Genomic DNA, 20,012 nt, shown 5'->3' with positions numbered 1-20,012 from the left:
AAAATAAGTGGATAAAAATATAATGAAATTAATTTGTCAAGACACACCCTCTGATTTTGCTACATATTTTGCTTAAAGCTCAGCTATATCGTGTGAGCATGGTCAGCTAGTCCCTGAAATTGTATCGTCGGAAATTTTATTTTTGGGGTATTGTAAGGGCTGGGGTATGAACGTTTGGACAGTATTTTTTGTGGGACATAGAGCACATCAGACATATCGAATTGCATTCTGAATACGAAGAATGTCCTTCTGATATCAAATAATTTTGATTTTTGAAATTCGCAATGTAATACACATTTTATGGCAAATCATTAAAATTGATATTTTTGATATTTAACAGTAGTCGAAGTAAACTTTATAAATCTGATAATATGTAGTGGGATGAAAAGCCGACGATCAATTGAAAATTTTGACCTTTCGTATTGAAGATATGGATTTTTTCCCAAAACACCAAAAAAAATAGGTCTTTTTGGGAAAAAATCCATATCTTCAATATAAAAGGTCAAAATTTTCAATTGATCGCCGGCTTTTCCTCCCAGCTACATACACTTTAAGAATATATCATTAGATTTATAAAATTTATTTCGAGGACTGTTATAATTTATATCAAAAATTTGAAAAATGTCAAATTTTAATAATTTGTCATAAAATTTGTATTATATCGTGAATTTCAATAAATGAAAATTATTTGATATCAGAAAGACATGCTTCGTATTCAGAATGCAATTCGATACGTCTGAGGTGCTCTCATGTCCCACAACAAATACTGTCGAAACGCCATAAACGCTCATTCTAGATCCCTTAATGCATTTGCACAATAAAACCCCGGGAATAAAACAGTTTTCATATACTTATTAAATTCGAAAATTGACCGTTTTGTTCTTGAAATATAAGAATTTTACGACAATACCAATCCATTCTAGGTTTTCATAACAATGATTTGTGTGGACAAGTACCAAGAACTGAGCATGCATGAGGCATCCACGGTATAATGGAACCTAAACTATCAAATCGTTTCAATTTTAAAGGTTGTGAAGCTTTGGGTTGTTTTTCATGTTTAATAATTATTGTTAACAAACGGTAATTTGTTTTCTAATTTTCATTTAACTCTACTGGATTCAATGACATTTTTGTATTCGACGCCAATTATCATAACTTTGTTAATGTTAATTGGTAGAGTCGGAGCCGTTAACTCTGTTGGACAGAAGAAATATATGATTATAAACAATAAGCAACGAAAACATATAAAAAAGTATCTTCAAACTTATATCAACAAGTTTGAAACCAATTAAAGATAATGATCTAATCAACCAGATTATTCCATTTTGTAACAAAGGTATATACCTGGCAAAAATTCGATGAGAAAGCTGTGTAATTTCACAATTGGCATCTGCAACGAGGAAATATCACCCCTAAATCAAAAATAGACGATCACAAGTTGGACAAACATCGGGTGTGGTTACAGATCGACTTAAAAGTGATTTTCCAATCATTTACCAAGTACTTTTGTCCAATAAAGGAATAGGTGTAGTATTCTTGTCGAAATGTAACTTACAAAGTTATGGAAGCGATATGGTATAGGTCCGGGATGATGAGTTTAAAACATAGATTCTTTGCAGAATCTGTTTTAAGACGTTAATCCGTGAACAATTTTGAAACAGGAGAAAAGAGCCGGGAAAAGAGATATCTGGAACTTTTTGAAACAGAGTATTGATCTACATCATGGAACTGCTGAAAGAATTAATTCTTTGGTTTTTGGTAGCTGTGATGAACATTTCACCAACATGTGAGTAACGCTTTTTTACACATTTTCCTCTGATTTGATTTAATAACCATATTAGGCCCTGTCATATTGCGGAATGTTCTTATAGTACAGCTGCAGAACGACGAATTTTATTAAGAAAACTTCGGACTTTAAAACCACAAATATGGGATGTATATGTGAACTTGCAAAGTAATGAAAATACATTAAAAAAACATATTTTAATAATAATGCTTACAGCGAGTGTTACATTCATTAAAATGAATGTAACACTCGCTGTAAGCATTATACTAGTCAACTTTGAGCCAATGGAAGCCAATCAGATTTCTTGAAATTCTTTATCCTGTGATCGAAGATTGATCAAAAGAATAGACAGGGGCGTAGCCAGACCTCTCTGCCAGAGTGGGCAAGGCTACAACCCCCAAGTTGATTAAGAAATAGACCAAAACGAGCGAACGTAGCGAGTGGAACCTTTACTGGCGTGGGGTAGAGGGCCCGCATTAGGGCCCTGGTGGGGGTCGAGGGGCGAAGCCCCGGAAGCTCATGGGTTTTGGGCATGTTTATACCATGAGGAGAAGCCTCCTTGCATACATTTGTAACGTTTTTATGTGAACATTTTACCATGTAAAAAAAGGTTTCTTCAGTTTCTTCCCCCTTTCTCCCATTCCTTCCCCATTCCATTAAATTATACTTCCCCCTAAATTACTCCCCATTCTCTTCCTTAAGTTCCCCTTCCTTCTCTTTTTGTGTTTGTCATTCTTCAATGTCTTCGCCTTTCTCCCATTCCTTCCCCTTCCATTACACTCACTTAATACTTCCCCCTCAAATCACTTCCCGTTCCTTTCCTTAAATTTCCTTTCCTTCTTCATATTCTTCAATTTCTTCCTCTTTCTTACACTCTTTCCCCTTGTGCATAAATTGCTTCCCCACAATATACATGCAAATTGTTTTCTTTACCCTGTTTCCCCTCTTTCATTCCCCTTTCCCTATTCCTTCCCCCATCCCTCTTAGGCTTCCCTTTTTTTTCATTTCGCTCATTTTCCTTTATTTTCTTTTCCTCTCTGTTACTTTGCCTTCCCTGCTGACCCTTTCTTTTCACCATTCCTTAGCCATGTTAGCTTCCGTTCTCTTCCTTTCTTTCCCTTTCTTTCTTTTTACTTCTTTCCTTTCCTTTTCCCTTTTTTCTTTTTCCCCTTTACTTTCTCTTTTCCCCCCTTGTCCCTCCAACATTTCCCCCCAGATTTTTCCAGGGTGGGCGAGTCGCCCACCCTGCCCACCCCTAGCTACGCCACTGAGAATAGATACGACAGGCCTATGAAAAATAAACTACACAGAGACCACACGTAAACTAAGGAAGGAATGTAACGTTTCATGCTGGATGACGCATAAACTATTCAACTTTGAGTCAATTAGATTGCTTGAAATTCCTTGTCCTGTGATTGAAGATTGATCAAAAGAGCAGATATCCCGGCAAACACAAAAACATTTTAAATAAGTTATATTTTGGCTTTTGGTTTAGGTAAAAACGTTTTAATAACATTAAAATGTCGGGTTATATAAAGGTCATGAAAACGTTTTAAAACGTTTTGCATGAAAACGCACTACAACAATATTTCTAAAATGTTTTCAAAAATGTTAATGTAAACTATTTTTGCAAACATTTTTTGCCAAATATTTTGCCAACACTTAAATAACAGTATGTTAAAATATTTGCCCCAGCAAACACAGAAATGTTCTTAAAATGTTTTCTTCAAAACGTTTTAATAACATTAACTGTCGGGTTATATAAAGGTCATAAAAACGTATTTAAAACGTTATTGTAAATATTTTGGGCAAACATTTTTCGCAAAATATTTTTTCAACTCCAAAATAACATTCTGTCTAGAATGTTTTGTATCAGGTTTTCAAAAATGTTTTTGGAATGTTATTAAACCGTTTTTATACCCTTTATATAACCCGACATTTAAACGTTTTCTGTAAAACATTTTGTGTTTGCTGGGCAGTAGATTATCAAAAAATGTTTTTCAATGTTATGAAAACGTTTTATACCCTTAATATACCATCTATATAACCCGACATTTAAACGTTTTCTGACAACAATGATGTCGAAAACGTTTTTGTGTTTGCTGGGATCTCACAAAGGCTTATATGAAAAAAAAGGACGAAGAAACCCTTTCGCAAAAAGGAAGGAATGTAACCTTTCACGCTGTATGCATAAACTTTGAGCCAATTAGAGAGCCAATTAGATTTCTTAAAATTCTATGTCGTGTGATCATAGAAGATCGTTGTTTTAAAACGGGAAAGAACATTTTAATAACATGCATAAACATGATGAAATATCGGGTTTTATAAAGGTCATAAAAATGTTTTAGTGTTCATACAAAACGTTTTAAAACATTTTTATGACCTTTATAAAACCCGGTATTTCACGTTATTTGGGAGTTTACCAATGTAATGTTCACATCTAGTTGCTGATATCAGCTAATCATCAATACTCTACTTAGTAGGCATCGGCGTGTCCAGGATCTTTTCCTGCAGGGGGCTCAGCCCCTCTTTCAGAGTTATGCGGGGGCTTATAATGGCTAAAATCGCCAAAAAACGGCTGATTTTACATGATTTAACAAAGTGCGGGGAAATTAGCTGGCTGCCTACTTACTGATGGTCATTTATCATGGTGAGAACAATTCCTTGAGTTCATTTAAATGACGAACAATTTGAGACCATTTTCATTGAAATCGGGGCACTTTTAGTTTTTGACCCATGTGTGGCCAAAAAAACTGACCAGCCCCCAATTTTGACCTTTCTCCTTATAACATAACTCAAGAACGGTATGTCGCAGACCAGGGTCGAAGATAGGTCAATTTACTTTTTCTGAATCATTTGGTGTGTTTTGGCTCTCGCAACATGTACTAGTATCTAGAGTATAGACCATCCCAGCAAACACAAAAACGTTTTGAAACGTTTTAAATAAGTTATATTTTGGCTTTTGGGTAAAAACGTTTTTATAACATTAAAATGTCGGGTTATATAAAGGTCATACAAACGTTTTAAAACGTTTTGTATAAAACACACTACAACAATATTTTAACAATGTTTTCAAAATGCTATTGTAAACTATTAATGCAAACATTTTTTGCCAAATATTTTGTCAACACTTAAATAACATTATGTTAAAATATTTGTACCCAGCAAACACAGAATTGTTCTTAAAAAGTTTTTTTCAAAACGTTTTAATAACATTTTTAAATGTCGGGTTATATAAAGGTCATGAAAACGTTTTTAAAACGTTATTGCAAATATTTGGGGCAAACATTTTTCGCAAAATATTTTTTCAATCCCAAAATAACATTCTGTTTAGAATGTTTTGTATCAAGTTTTCAAAAATGTTTTTGGAATGTTATTAAAACGTTTTATACCCTTTATATAACCCGACATTTAAACGTTTTCTGTAATACGTTTTGTGTTTTCTGGGCAGTAGATTATCAAAAAATATTTTTTAATGTTATGAAAACGTTTTATACCCTTAATATAACCTTTATATAACCCGACATTTAAACGTTTTCTGATAACATTTTATAACCTTTTGTGAATGATGTCGAAAACGTTTTGTGTTTGCTGGGATAAGGTCCCAAAAAATGACGTATGTGCTAAGAGGGGGGGGGGGGGGCAAGCGAGTTTTGGTAGGCCACGTGGGGGGGGGCATTTTTGGCAAGCCATTTGGAAATTTTACCGGGGAGGGGGTGCTCATAATTATTGCACAGCCCCTTGGTATAGGATTAGGGATAAGGTAAGGGTTAGGGTTAGAGTAGGCCTATTAAGCATTGGGATTAAGGTTTATAGTGTTGTGTTAGGAATAGGGTTAGATCCAGGTTGGGGTTATAACTAAGTTATTGGGTTTTCGGACTAATGATCCTTCGGACTCCCACCACGCGCACCCGCTCCTACGTATAGGCCTAATTGGATAAGTGTGTGCCACTATGAATGAATAATGTATGTATGAATTAATTAATGATTGAATGAATAAATTGTTAAATGAATGAATGAATGACAAAATGACTGAATCAATCAATCAATCAATCAATCAACCATCCAATCAATCAATCAATCAATCAATCAATCAATCAAATAATTAAAATTAATTAATTAATTAATTAATTATTAATGAATTAAATAATTAATTGATTGATTGATTGATTGATCGATAAATTGGTTGATCGATGGTTGATTGATCGGTCGATTGATTGATCGATCGATTGATTGATTGATTGATTGATTTGGCATTGCATATCTGAATATTCCAATAATTATTTTCACTTGTGTGCGCCCTGAATTGTTTGGGTGATGGGCTGTGTGTACGCAACAAATCGAACAGCCCGTGCTACAGCGGTCTTTTACAATTTAGTACATTTTGAATGGAAAGGCGTTGCTAAAAACAGGTAAATAGAGTGCATGAACGCAGTTTATACAATTTTAGTCACCCACCACTAGTTAGCACCGGACTTTTTTGAAGTACAATAAGTAATACATGGACTGTCACACCTGTTAAACTTAGAAAGTAACTTAAGCTTCCTGGCATGCTCATTCTGCACCATACATGACAACATGTACAGTATACACTGCAAAATTCCTGGCGACAGAGTGACTACATCGCACTGGAACTCTGAAGTCACTACCGCCGTCACTCCCGAATAACCTACCCTATGGTGGCCGACAGAGTCACTACAGGAGAGTGACTACATCGGAAACAAGGCAGTAGGGTACTATGCAGCAGTGTCATCACGTAGTGACTACAACTGCTAGCCTCCGATGTGTTACCTGCTCGATGCCGCCTCGGCGACTCATGATGTACACCACCGACTAGATTCCGACAGTGGTCCACATCTTGTAGTCACATCAAAGTGACTTCCGTAGCCAGTGCCCCATGCGTCGCCCGCTCGGTTCACAGTCGGCGAACTTCAAGGGGACTACGCTGCCGAAAGGTCGTTGACCGAACCCTGTTATGAGTTCAACACTCTGGGGACGCGCGCGTATATCTACCAAATCTGCGCTGATGATGACAAATCGCGTATCATGCTTGTTTACTGCTTGTATACGCCATGAATGGAAGGAGCTGGTTTTATAATTAATTGATTGATGCAGTGGGTCTGTGGTTCTACTGCCGTCTTTGTTTTTGTTTTGTTTTTATCGTGCTTTTGCATTCTTTATCATTTATATTTCAACTGTGAGACTTCCGATTCATTTTGTTTCATTTATTTATTGTTGTCTCTTTTATAATATTTTAATTCTTTTCGTGCTGCCTGCTTAATAACCTCAGCAACTGTGTGTTTTATTTGCAGTTCTTGTTCTTGGTTTATTTGTTTGTTTGTTTCACTTCAAACATTTTTATTTTGTTTATTTGTTTGCTTGTTTTCCCACAAAACTTACATCATTGCTTTGTTTACTTCAGTGGTTAGATGACATGTTTTGCTATCAAATTATGCCTATTTTTTCATATTTTGCATGATAACGTTATATAGGCCTAATGAAACTTTTTTATATTTAAGACTTAATTGTGTTTTTAAAGTTTTAAAAGAGATATTAATTTTCAGCCGAAGTTCGCAAAGTATGCCTATTATAGGCCTAGCATTTTCAATTTATACATTTTGATTTGCTAAAACTTTACTTATTTTGAAGCAAGAATTTTTCTGTTATATTTAAAATTGATTTATAGGCCTAGCATGCATTTTGTTTTACTTCTTGTCACTTTCCTGAAAGGTCTACTGCGAATTTATACTTTTACTGCCGTAAGTTTATGCAAAACTTTGGCTTGTGCTATTTTCTTTTTCCGTTTTTCAAAATGGTGTTTTTATAGGCCTACGGTATATAGTTTGATTTGTTTTTCATGTTAATTTTTTACGTTATCAAAGTAGGCCTATGCCTATAAATCGGTGTCACATCAATATAGGCCTGTTGCAATGTTTGTTTGAAATTGTCTTATTTTTTATCACGCAAATATTAATGCTTGTTATGAATTATTATTGTTATAATTATTTATTTATTTTACACATTTAATATTTTAAGTTTCAGTTTCAGTTTCAGTTTATTAATTCATCAATAGGCCTACATGCTTCTTATAATATTCCTACTTTTAACTTCTTTATTTGCAATTTTTTGAAAAAGTTGTTTTCTTTCAAGTGTTTCTTTGTTTCTTCCATTCTTCGTTTATTGGTTTCTTCCTGTTTATTTATTTCTTAACTTTTATTTATTTAGTTATTCAAATAACCACCAATTAACAAAAATGTATTTTATTCATCATATTAGTTTATTGAATTATACTTTGTTTACTGATCATGTTTATTTCTTTTACTAACACATTTATTTTATTCATCTAATATTTCCCTTATTCTTAAAGTCCAGTTTGCAATTTCCCCTCCCTAATCCCCTAAAAAAGCAAGAAATTAAGAATATTATTTGACTAAATCAAGAGAATATAAAAAATATGGCAATAAAAGCAAAACCGGCAACCCAAAACGCCGGTACTGAGCACCCAGGCCCATTCACGTAGTCACACCGGTGTGACTCTCCTGCAAAATCACCACGCCGCCAAGTCACTCTGTAGAAACCTAGGAGGCTGGCTACCCGGCTATTTCGGACCGGCGATATGGAAAACCGAGGTGTAGTTTCCGATGGAGTGACATTCTGGTGACATCGGCGTCACACAGATGAGAATCTTGCAGTGTAGCTTAAAGCTGCAAAAGGATTCACCATAGAAGATTGAAGGGACAGTTATCTGTATCTGTATGATCTGTATCTGTCGCTACACGTACAATCACCATCGCTGGTTGTCTCTTACGTTGGGGGGGGGGGGGGGGGGGGCATGGGCAAAGTCACGGTTAAATATTAAAGTGGGCCTTTGAAGTCAGTGTCTTGATGTGAATGTAGTCCGAATAATCAGACCCAGAACAAATTATTAATTTCTGACAATAGAAGCACATGGTGCTACTTCACAGTTTTTTAATCCCCTATAGGTCACCCCGGTCATCCGGGTACTTATTTTACATGACGCTACAGTAGGCTACACTTACGCTTTTCAACCCACAATAGATCGTGCAGCTGAGCGACTACTTGAAGACTTGTAGCAGAGCTCATTCGGTTCTCATTACACCTTATACCCCATACCGGACTCTTCGATCTTCGACGCAAAACCTCCTCAAAGCTCCTTGCCGTCGCCCACGCACAGCGTATGGTAGAAGATCATTTGCAGAAGCTGCATACAAAGAGTGGAACAATTTGCCTTTGCATGTACGACTTGCTCCATCTATCAATGTCTTCAAAACACAACTCAAGACTTTCCTATTTAATCAATAATGTTGTCATGTGCAATCTCATTCAATTGACTTTATAAACTGTATTTACTGTATTTTTTTGTGCAATCATGCGGAATAATGTCCAGAGGAAGAATGTCCTGATGTCGTGGTTTTGTTGTTGTTTTTTCCTTGCTCATTCGATGGCCTGATATACAGGCTACCACGACATGACATTCTGCTCTCTGTTCTCTTTTATTGTGTATTATTTGTCTTCGCTTTTAATATGCTATTCCTGTTGTATAATATTAGTTTTTAAATCAAACTGTAGTTTTATTCTAAGATTTGACTGTAAATTGTAGACTTAAGTTTACTGGTATTTTTATGCTGTACTTTGGTTTTTAGTTTGTTAAGCGCCTTGAGACCCTCTGGGTTAAGGGCGCTATATAAGAGCCTGTTATTATTATTATTATTAACGATTTGCGCAGGTCGGAATTTTGAAAAAATTTCATGTTAATGTATATAAGTGGTACTCTGCAATTGAATACCTGAGTGGAAGGAGGGCCCAACTCCATTAAAACTATTTTAAAAGAAACTTAATTTTTGGAAAAGTTTTATAGACAGAATGTTTTTATCTTCAGGGGACCTTTAATACATGAACATACAATATAACATACATTTGAAATTATGATACTGCAAGTGCCAGTTCAGTAAGCAAATTTGTACATTTGTAAATAGCTACAGAAATTTGATAATTATCCATTAATTGCACAAGTAGAAGCATGTAATATGTTAGCAAGAAAGTTTATTGTAGTGAAAAGCAGATTTCATGGATGAACAAAATTCCTCTTTAACCCAATATTTATGGAAGAAGGGCCCAACTCCATGGAGTCAAATCAAAAGCTGGTCCTGGAATGTGAGGCGGGAGTGCATTCCATGTGCAGGCTGTAGATGGAATGAAGAGCCGTTTATGACTAACAAGATTAGATCTTGGAATTTGAACTGCAAGGTTGTGAGACCTAACTGAGCGGTGAAGGCGAGGGTCAGTCTGGAGCTTAGTAGTTAGCATTGTAAATCAGGGGCATTCCCGTAGAACATGTGATGGAACATAGTTATCATCACTCCTGTCCTTAAAGAAACAAGGCATGGAGTGTAACAATCTTAAGGGGGTACTACACCTCTGCCCAATTTTGTGCCTATTTTTGCATTTTTCTCAAAAATTATAGCGCATCGGGGACAAGTAAGATGTATATTATAGGGGCAAGGACTACAACTACTGCACTGGTAATTTTATTTCAGCATAGACAACAGTAGTGGAGTTACAGTCAAAAATGAGGGAAAATCAATATTTGATCAATAAATCAATAACTACTTGCTTTGAGTTGCTGAATTTTCAGTACAGTAGTTGTAGTCCTTGCCCCTATAATATACATATCTTACTTGTCACCAATGTGCTACAACAGGCTTCTCATTGTTCCGCATACACACACTCTAACTTGTGATAAAGCCTTCTTTGTAGCAGGATCTTTTCTTTGGAACAAACTCCGTCACCATATCCGCCACTCGCCAATGCTGGCAACCTTCCGGTCTAATCTAAAGACTCATCTATATAAATAAAAGGAAGGTTGCCCATCTTGTGCGCGAGTGTTCTCCGAATTGCCTAGACTTTCGGCTTTGATTTAGTGGTATAATGATTGGGTACATACTGCCATTTTTCCATCGGACATTCGTTTTGCAGAAATTGATGGTAACTAAGAGAATAACATAAAAAACTGTCGTGTTGCTATGCAAAATCGATCGCAGTGGCATTGTGGGTAATAAGGACAGTGTGAACCGCGTAATAATATTTCCATTAAAAAATCATATGCAGAGCAACATTGCCCCGTTTTCTGCCAACTGCGAGGTGGCCAAGAAATGATTCAGGCTATCTAGATGCACAACAGCGCATAATTTAATAATGATCTTACGAGCTTTTCGTCCCTCGCGCCAGCTACGCGCCCCATTTTCCGCCACTGCATCGAGGTTGGCAGCCAAGAAATTAAGGCTACGATGCGTGAATCAGGTCTTTGCGTCATCACTAAGGTAACATAGGAAACAGTGGTCTGGTAGTCTAGAGTGGTGATAGTGCCTGCGTGGAGACCCGGGGTGCAGACAGTCAGTGTACAATATTATTTCATATTTTATTCTAGGCCTTTATTGCACTTTATTTGGTTGAAAACGGTCAACAAATATGGTTAAAACCGGGTTTTTTTCCCGGGCTTTTTTATTGTCAAAACTCAGTGGTAGCGCGTACTGTAACTAACTGGCAGTGGCAGCGCGTTGGTGTTAGTGCGTTGGCGTACAAGTGATGTGACTCGCACGCACGGGCGCGGCGCATATGCATAGGCCAACTTTCCTTGCCAGAGAAATAGAAAAGAAAAGAAAGTAGGACAAAACTGAAAAGATGCCTACTATGGATGGGTTATGGGTACAGGGTTGTGGATTAGAGTAAATAAATAAATAAATAATTTATGAAAAAAGGAAGCTAAAATAATGAGAACATAATTAAATGCAAACGGGAAATCACACGCTAAGCAGGAAATATAAAAAATGGGCACAAAATAACTATGTTTAAAAAAGTCAAAGCTAAAAGGACAAACGCAAGAAAGGGTAGATTTATAAAATATCAAATAATAATAAATGACATCAATAAATAAATAACATGGAAACGGAGAATAACGTATATTTATTGGAACAAAATAGATCTACGTAGAAGAAACTGAAAAGAAAGAAGGAATAAAATGAATAAAAAAGAAAAGAAAAAGAAGACAAAAAGATACGGGTTATGGTTACAATAACTATATAAAACGGGAGCAAAATAAAGAAGGAAAGAAAGAAACTAATCAGGAAACGTAAGAAAAAAAGTTATATTAGATTAAAATTAATCAGGAAATATAAGAAAAGAGAAGCTAAAATAATGAGAACAGAATTAACATGGAAACGGGAAATCACAAGCTAAACAGCATATAAAAAAGAAGCTAAAAGGGAAACGTAAGAAAGGACAGATTTAGAAAATAATGGGAATGCGGTTAGGCCTAAATTAATAAATAACATGGAAACGGAAAATCACAAACTAAATAGCAATTTTTTTTTAAATGGGAACAAACTAGGCCCATGTAGAAGAAATTGAAAAGAAAGAAAGAAGCTAAATGAACTGACAGAAGGGACAGGTTAAATCAGGTTTAGAACAATAAAATTTACCTTTTCAATGATTCTACCTTTTAAGTAATTCCTCCTGTTTTAGTGATCGCTCCCATTTACTCATCTAGCGGGGACCCGCGCGAAGCGCGGGTATCCCGCTAGTTTATTTAATATCTGATATGTCATTTGTTCTTGTATGTTGTTTTTCTTATTTATGGTCATTTTCACAGTAAAGGGTGTAACTTTTGATTTTTAGGGTCAAAATTTCAAACCACTTAATATGTTTCTGTTTACTGTAATCATGCATAGAAGCAACTTAAATTCCAGTAAAATAATGTTTCAAGGCTTAAACCTTTCGATTTCTGATAAAAAATTTGACATTTCCATAACATTTTGGTTAAAATCTAAGAAAAAATGTATTTTACATAAGCTCAGAAAATTATGACATGAAAGCTGGAATACATGTGAAATTCCATTCCAAAGTAAGTCAACAGATATAAGTTAAATTTTATACCATGTTTTGCTAAGTTTGTAATTGCAATTTTGAAAATTTTTAACATCAAGGGTCATTTGCAATGGAAATTTCCCAACCTTAAACATATTTTTTAAGTTTTAATTGGGTTCCTAAAATAATTTGAATGTCTAACTTCATGTACAAATACTACTTGATGAAAGGAACCTCCCAGCCAAGTTTCATAGAAATTGGAGTTATTTTTTAGAATTGGGAATTCAAGCGATTTGTGTTTCGGAGGCTTCAATTAACAACACAGGTGATCATAAAAGTAAAATATTTGGCTAACTACTACAAGTTGACATGAAAAAATAGGTAAAAAATATCACAATTACCAATTTTCATGCTTTGCTTCTAAGTATTGAATTTCAGTTGTGACAGTTCATGTTAACAATGGTTAAACATTGCAGAAGTAGTTTTTTTGAAAACAACACTGTTGGGATCATCTAAGCTGTTATTTTCTTGTGTGTATTGAATCAATGATTCTATGCGGCAGATATTGTAGATTTATAACATGGTAATTTTTTCACCCATTTGTTAAGTATGGTGTTATTTGCATGTGAAGCCTCCGAAACAGGCTTTCTTGGGTATCAGTATATTTTTCAAACATTAACCATAATATCAATTTTTTTTTAAATTCATGACATTCTGCACATATCATGTAACAATTACAATGCAGATATCAATATGTAACACACCAATTTAGATATGCATAGATGATAATTAACCTTATTGTTGTTTCGGAGGCTCATTTGTTTCGGAGGCTTCAATTGTTAACGGAAAGTTTGTATTGGGTCCCATTTTCAAACGGTGATATATATATCTCCATGATTTAAAAACAAGTGACTTGAGGATCTACTTTGCTACATTTTGATAAATAGATTGGATGAGCTATTTTATTTATATTTGCCCAAGCTTGCTGAACAGTTTTTTCGGAGGCTTCAAAAAAGTTAACAGAAAATCGGCTCTTTGAAGTCAAGATTTTATAAAAATTTTAAAAGCTTGCAAATTGACTAATTTTTGTTACCCATTTCAAGTTAAGATATCAACTGTTATGAATCAAGAAGAAGTGAAGAAATAACCAAGAATTATGAACCAAAGCTATACCCACAAAGTTTGTTAACAATTGTTAACGGAAAATGAAGCCTCGAAACGACAAATCTCAAGTCCGGTTCTCAAAAATACAGGGCTGTTCACAATTAAATCTAATGTGGCAGTGTTTACTGAACATATGACCGTACTTTCAGGATAAGAAAAATTATCCATGAACTAACTGAAGAAAACACAGGGTTTTACCAAAATGTTGCTGTTTTTTATAGTTTTTCAAAAAGGCAATATTAGGTACATTTAAGCCTGCTAAAACTGAACGCAGTAACTCCCGAAGATGATTATGCTACCCAAGGTAGCTGCTAACTAGATGACTTATGTGGCCAAAAATCATGGAATTCTGTGGCTTTATTAGAACACTACAGATCAAAATGTTAAAAATCCAAAGTTACACCCTTTACCGTGAAAATTACCTTATTTATTGTAAAACGCTGTGATACATAGTTTCTCTTTGTAAGTGGCAACTACTGTTCTACGGTGAGCCAAAGACTGAATTTGAAGAGAGGAAAGTTCTTCTCCAGGGAGATCGATGATGCGAGCAGTACGCCAGTGGACTGCATCTAGTTTTGACAGTGATGTAGGAGTTGCTCCATACCATGCTGTGCTAGCAAACTCCCTCTTAGATCTGACCATACTCTTATAAATTATGGCTCTCTGAGCTGGCACCAAGTATCATGCTACATCAGATCCTCGCAGCAATTCTTGTCATTCACTGAAAAGCAATTAGTTAACCATTCATTTATTATTGTTTTTGTTTTTTTGTTGTTGACAGATTCCCAGTGTGGTTCACCTCATTATTATATTGAAACCAGAGGAATACCTGATGCAACCCCTCAACCTTTCCAAGCATGGCAAGGCGTTCCTTTTTTTCCTGAATTGGAACCGGACAATCGCAAGTATTTCCGGGTTCAATCCGGAACAGATGTGGTAATTTTCCTGCATTCATCATCTCAAATTATCAATCAAGATACAGATGCCTTCTATCAGATAAGTATGTATAGGAAATTATGGGGAAAATCACCAAAAGATTACAATTTTATTTTCAAAAGCTGTATGCAGTGGACACAATTAGTTACAAATCTGCCCCTTTTGGATACAAAATTGTATTTTTTTTGTGATTTTCCCCCAATTATTTAAAAAATCATAAATGATTGCAGCACTTGCATTACGGCCTCTACAAATTAGGAACTCAACAAATCAGCAAAACAAAATTAACGCTATAAATTTTTATATTTTTTTTATTGATTTTGCATTTTTGGCGGCAAATCGCATATTTGTGCGTTTTTTTTAAATCACATATTCCTAGCCACCCTAAAGGGTAGTCTAAACTCTGGAATTATGGAAACTTTTGGGCCTCATACATGTAACTGCTAATTGTTGGTCTAATGTATATAAAAGTTTACATTTTTAGAATGGCAAAGACTTGATGGATTCATCTGTGAGGTCAAATTTGGGCAAAAAATGCTAATTTTTAGACAAAATCCCCAAAAACTTGTTTTTTTTGCCCACATTTTTTCGGACCATGTAACAAAAAAATTATTGAGTAAAAAAATTGTTTTTATTAATTTTTAAAAACTAGATAAAAATATCTAGGACCCATTCTTTTTACTTTTTGAATTTTGACCAACTTCACCAAAAATATTTGAAATTTGGGCCAAAATCAGGCTTTTTAATAATTTTTTTGTTGAAAATTGAGCATTTTTTGACCATTTTTGCTGCAAATTTCTCCAAGTTGGGATTTTGTCCAAAATTAGCATTTTTTTTCTTCAAAATTTGACCTCACAGATGAATTCATCAAGTCTTTGCCATTCTAAAAATTAATAACATGAACATTTCCATTTTTACAGTGCTTGAATTTGATGTAGCCCAATATTACCGGTATATGCAAAGACAAGATAGCAGTACGCTGCAAAAAATTAGAGCCCTTTAGCTTAATCCTGAGGTGAGAATTGGTCAGTTTTATCCGCACATAAAAAATAACTGGACTTTTGGTAAGTGTCACATGTCGAGCACAATATATGCACTTATTAAACTTGTGATCACATCTACGAGGGGGTATCAAAAAGTTTTAGAAATCACCCAGAAGTGAAGGAGCTATATCATTGAAAATTTTGTCAGTGTAATCACTGGTCCTTATGTACATTATGGTCCAAAAATGGTCTACGTCTACTTTCTTAGCAGGTGGTGCTAGATGGGCGGTAAATGCATTTACCGTGTCATAATAAGATCCTCCACTTTCTTCACTGTGGCCGCATCATCCCAAAGTGACATGTCGATAACATTTTATTGTGTTTTTCTATTCACAGTACTACAACAAAATGGCATGGTTATCATTAATCGAAGTGGTACAAGCGTCATAACCACCCCTGCTGCTAACTTGCTTCAAAGCTTAGATTATGTGGATTTTTATGTGGAAGTCAACCAAAATGACTTTACCATTCATGTGGGTAAGAGGAATGGCGGTGAGATAGTGTCATGGCAGGACACTACGCTTATTGATGTTAACTATATCCTGGTGCAGAAGTATAATGATCCGGATGGGAACATGGCATTATGGCAGTTTTGTGAAGGAGGTAAATAGTGCAGGATTGGGCTATTCTATTTAAATTCCACACTACCCCTGTGGAAGATTTAACTAAAGTCTTCCACAGAGGGAGTATGAATTTTGAATAGAATAGACAATTGGATAACTTCCATATAAAATACTCACTCCAATTGTGGAAGATAGGTGTAAAGCCATAATACAGGGGGAGTATGGGTATAAATATGACCAACCCTGACCAATTGCATTTGAAAAACAATGAATGGCCAATTAGATACAAGTTAGGATAGGTGAAAACTTTCAAAAAAGTTGCAATTTTTTCAGCTCTACATTAATTCGTATCTCCTGTGATGTTGCCAAGGCAAAAAAAACTGTTTGCTTGACCTCAAGTGGGATTTTGGGGTTGGTTGGACAGTCAGAAAAATATATATATATTTTTTAATGACTCACTACTCTATAGGCCTGTAGGCAATGAACATTGGTCATGTGGAAAGATACATCAATACTTCACTTCAGATCTTCAATACGCAAGATACACTATAAATGAATTCAATTAGAACGACTGCATACTTACAGGCTTAAGGCGCCAAGTTCAAAGTAATTATAGGAAACATCGATGCAGGAATGTACAGTTATAATGTTATAATGAGTTTACAGTAATGATTTTCTTCTTAAGGAAAATATTGTTGGTCAAATTTAGCTTTGAAATGAATTTTAGACACAGAAAAAGTAATAAAAAACATTACAAACTAAAAACCAAAAAACTTAATTTTTTTTTTAAAGGGCCGACCCTGATTTTGGCCAATTTTGGGTCGGTCGATGGAGGGCAAGCAAACAAATTTTTTTTTTGCCTAATAAGTTATGCTCAATTCTGGTGTCAGTTGGTAGCCAACATTTAATGGCAAAACTCTAGTCAATGACTTGACTTGACTTGACTTTAATCTTCCACACAGGGAGTGTAAGTGTCAAATAGGGCTACCGGAATGGGTGACTCCATTTGAAATCTACACCCCCTGTGTGGAAGATTAAGGTCATGTCTTCCATAGGGATGCATGGATTTCAACTGGAATACATGTAGCCCATTTCAAGTTCAACTCAACTGAGCTAGTGTGGGAATTGATAACTGAGTTATACTTTGATCAGCTCGTAATCGGCGGGCCTTATAACATTGTGGAATAATATCAAAATATTTTTTTTGAAAAGTGCCTTGTGACATCTCGCCAGAAGCATCACAAATTATTAATCCAAGTCTTATATATACTTCGCCTACTTTCTTTAACACACAAAATATAGACCAGACAGGTCAACTTACCGTGGGTCTACTTTTCGGCGTAGAAAAAAAGCCTAACATTTCCCCACCTATTACGAGCTGATCAAAGTATAGAAAAGAATACTGAACTATCAAATCAACCCAAGCCCTCATTGCAGTGTGTTTCTCCTCTTATTTTATTTTTCTTGTTTGCACTATTTACAGTATTGAAACTTCTGTCTCAAAACCAGTTAGCAGAGGCAGATAAAGCTGTGGAAACTGCCGATAGAAATAATGTAAGTTTTAAGTTCTTGAAAAAGTTCTGGTTACCAGTTGAAATATCGACATTTTAAAAAAAGATATTTGAATATTGAGTCATTTTATAGGGGATCATTCAGGTGGAGTAACAAATAAGCTATTGCAATGTTTTAAAAAAACATTAACCATTGAAAACATCAAGTACATGTTTTAGAAACGTCTTCTAAAACCGCATGAGAACTATTGTTATTTCACTCCAAAAAATTGATCTCAATTCTATTCAAATTCAATTCTTTCTACACCTGGAGTCTTGCTATTCAATTTCAATTCAATCCACCTTGCTTTAGAATTAATTCAATTTGATTCCAATTCAATTTTTCAATTTCAAAATCATTTCATTTCAATTCCAATCCAATGCAGTGAAATTAACAGCTAATCAATTTCAATTCAATTCTGAGCATTTATTTCAATTCCAATTCAATTCCAATTCCAATACAGTTGCAGTTTGTGTTAATTGACCAAAGGCACGCTGCAAAAACCGTGTCTAAAGATTGAACACTTTTTTGTCCTCGGTTTGTAAACACATGTAAAATCTAAACACAAATGTCAAACTTCAAAACATCAAGTGTTTAATATCTAAACACAAGGCATCATTACTAAACATGTTTAGCATTTAGACATGTTTACAAGTCGAGGACAAGATGGTGTCTAGAATGGTGTTTAATATCTAGACACTGTTTTTGCAGTGTATGTTTTAAATTTTACTACCAATTTTATAGCACTTGAGTCAGCAACACAAAGTCAAAATCAAGTACACTACCTGTCACAAAAGCATTTCAACAAAAGATACTTTATTGTTATGTTAACACTTTTCACATTCAAACAATGCATGTGATCCTTGACCTCTGGGTCCTATTTTATGAAACTTTGGAACTTCTTAGTTCTTAGGTGACTGACTGACTTCCTAATATTTGCCTTAACTTCTTGTTCCCCATGCACATTATTTTCTAAACTTAAGGTGTGTGTTACGATCGATAATGGGACCCTGTCCCCTCACTGACCTCAAAGATGTCAAAAATCAAGGTTTTGATAGGCTACTATTAGATAGCCCCTACTTTTCTCCTGCTCCTCCAAAGATTTTACACCCAAAATCCTTGTACTTTTGAAAAATTGTGAAAAAAGCTGTCAAAGATAATTTTCCTTAATGGTTTTCTCACAATTTGTTCAAATGTACAATGACTTTTGAGCATAAATATTAGGAGCTTGAGAAAAATAGGGCCTTGATGATTAGTGCCAAAAGTTTGAGATCTTTGGCAAGTTGGGGGTGGGGATCTCATATCAAGCAATATAAAACATTGGAAATGCTAAGAATCAATTTGCATCAAGAAGATATTAGTGTTTTTATGAACATAGAACCTATAATTTTTCCACATGGCAAGAGAGACAGTAGATATTCTTCTAAAGAAAGATTAAGAAGAACTCCAAAAAAGTCTCAAAAAGCTATACCTGTGTATGAGAAATTGTTTCATACTTAAATTTTCTTCAATATATGTGTATTTTATGCTATCATTTTAAAATGAAAGCTTTCCAGAATAATTAGTTGCAATATGTTTGGTAACACTTTATGTTTAACCTCTTTAGCCTCTTGTGTGAATAGACCTTCAGAATTTAGAACAGGGGAAGGACACTTTTTACAGGTGGAATGATCTGGAATCACAGACATCTGCTTGTGAATAGAAATGCTGAATTGAAATCAAAGCTGAATTTCATTTCAATTCCACTTCATTCTTTATCACTCAACATGATTTCAATTCCAATCCAATTCAATTCTTCATTGCTCACAATGATTTCAATTCCAATCCAATTCAATTCACGCCCAAGCCCACTCATTTCGATTCCAATTCAATTCCAATGCATTGAAATGAAAATCGCCCAAAATTCATTTCAATTCAATTCGATTTCAATGCATTTAATTAACATTAATGAGAACAACCTGCCGATTGGCCAAAAAGAAGTTTTCATTATCAATTGGCCCAATCAGCAACCTTGCTAGAATAATTTCACCACGCAAAAAAAATTAGGGTGAATTATTTGCAAAGCTCCATTCTGATTGATGATTA

General features: G+C 34.9%; 1 protein-coding gene across 1 annotated transcript in view; it reads left to right on the top strand.

Annotated features, from left to right (window-relative positions):
- Positions 1–20,012, top strand: part of LOC140137073 (uncharacterized) — a 37,909-nt gene that overhangs the window by 7,669 nt on the left and 10,228 nt on the right. The window contains exons 3-5 of the mRNA XM_072158731.1: positions 14,616–14,834; positions 16,150–16,416; positions 17,860–17,930. Coding sequence (XP_072014832.1) covers positions 14,616–14,834; positions 16,150–16,416; positions 17,860–17,930 — 557 coding nt within the window. The remainder of the gene's footprint in view (positions 1–14,615; positions 14,835–16,149; positions 16,417–17,859; positions 17,931–20,012) is intronic.

Source organism: Amphiura filiformis, chromosome 17 (assembly GCF_039555335.1).
Source record: "Amphiura filiformis chromosome 17, Afil_fr2py, whole genome shotgun sequence".
Lineage (NCBI taxonomy): Eukaryota > Metazoa > Echinodermata > Ophiuroidea > Amphilepidida > Amphiuridae > Amphiura > Amphiura filiformis.
The sequence above is the reverse complement of the archived record's forward strand: the minus strand, read 5'-3'. Positions and strand labels throughout refer to the sequence as shown.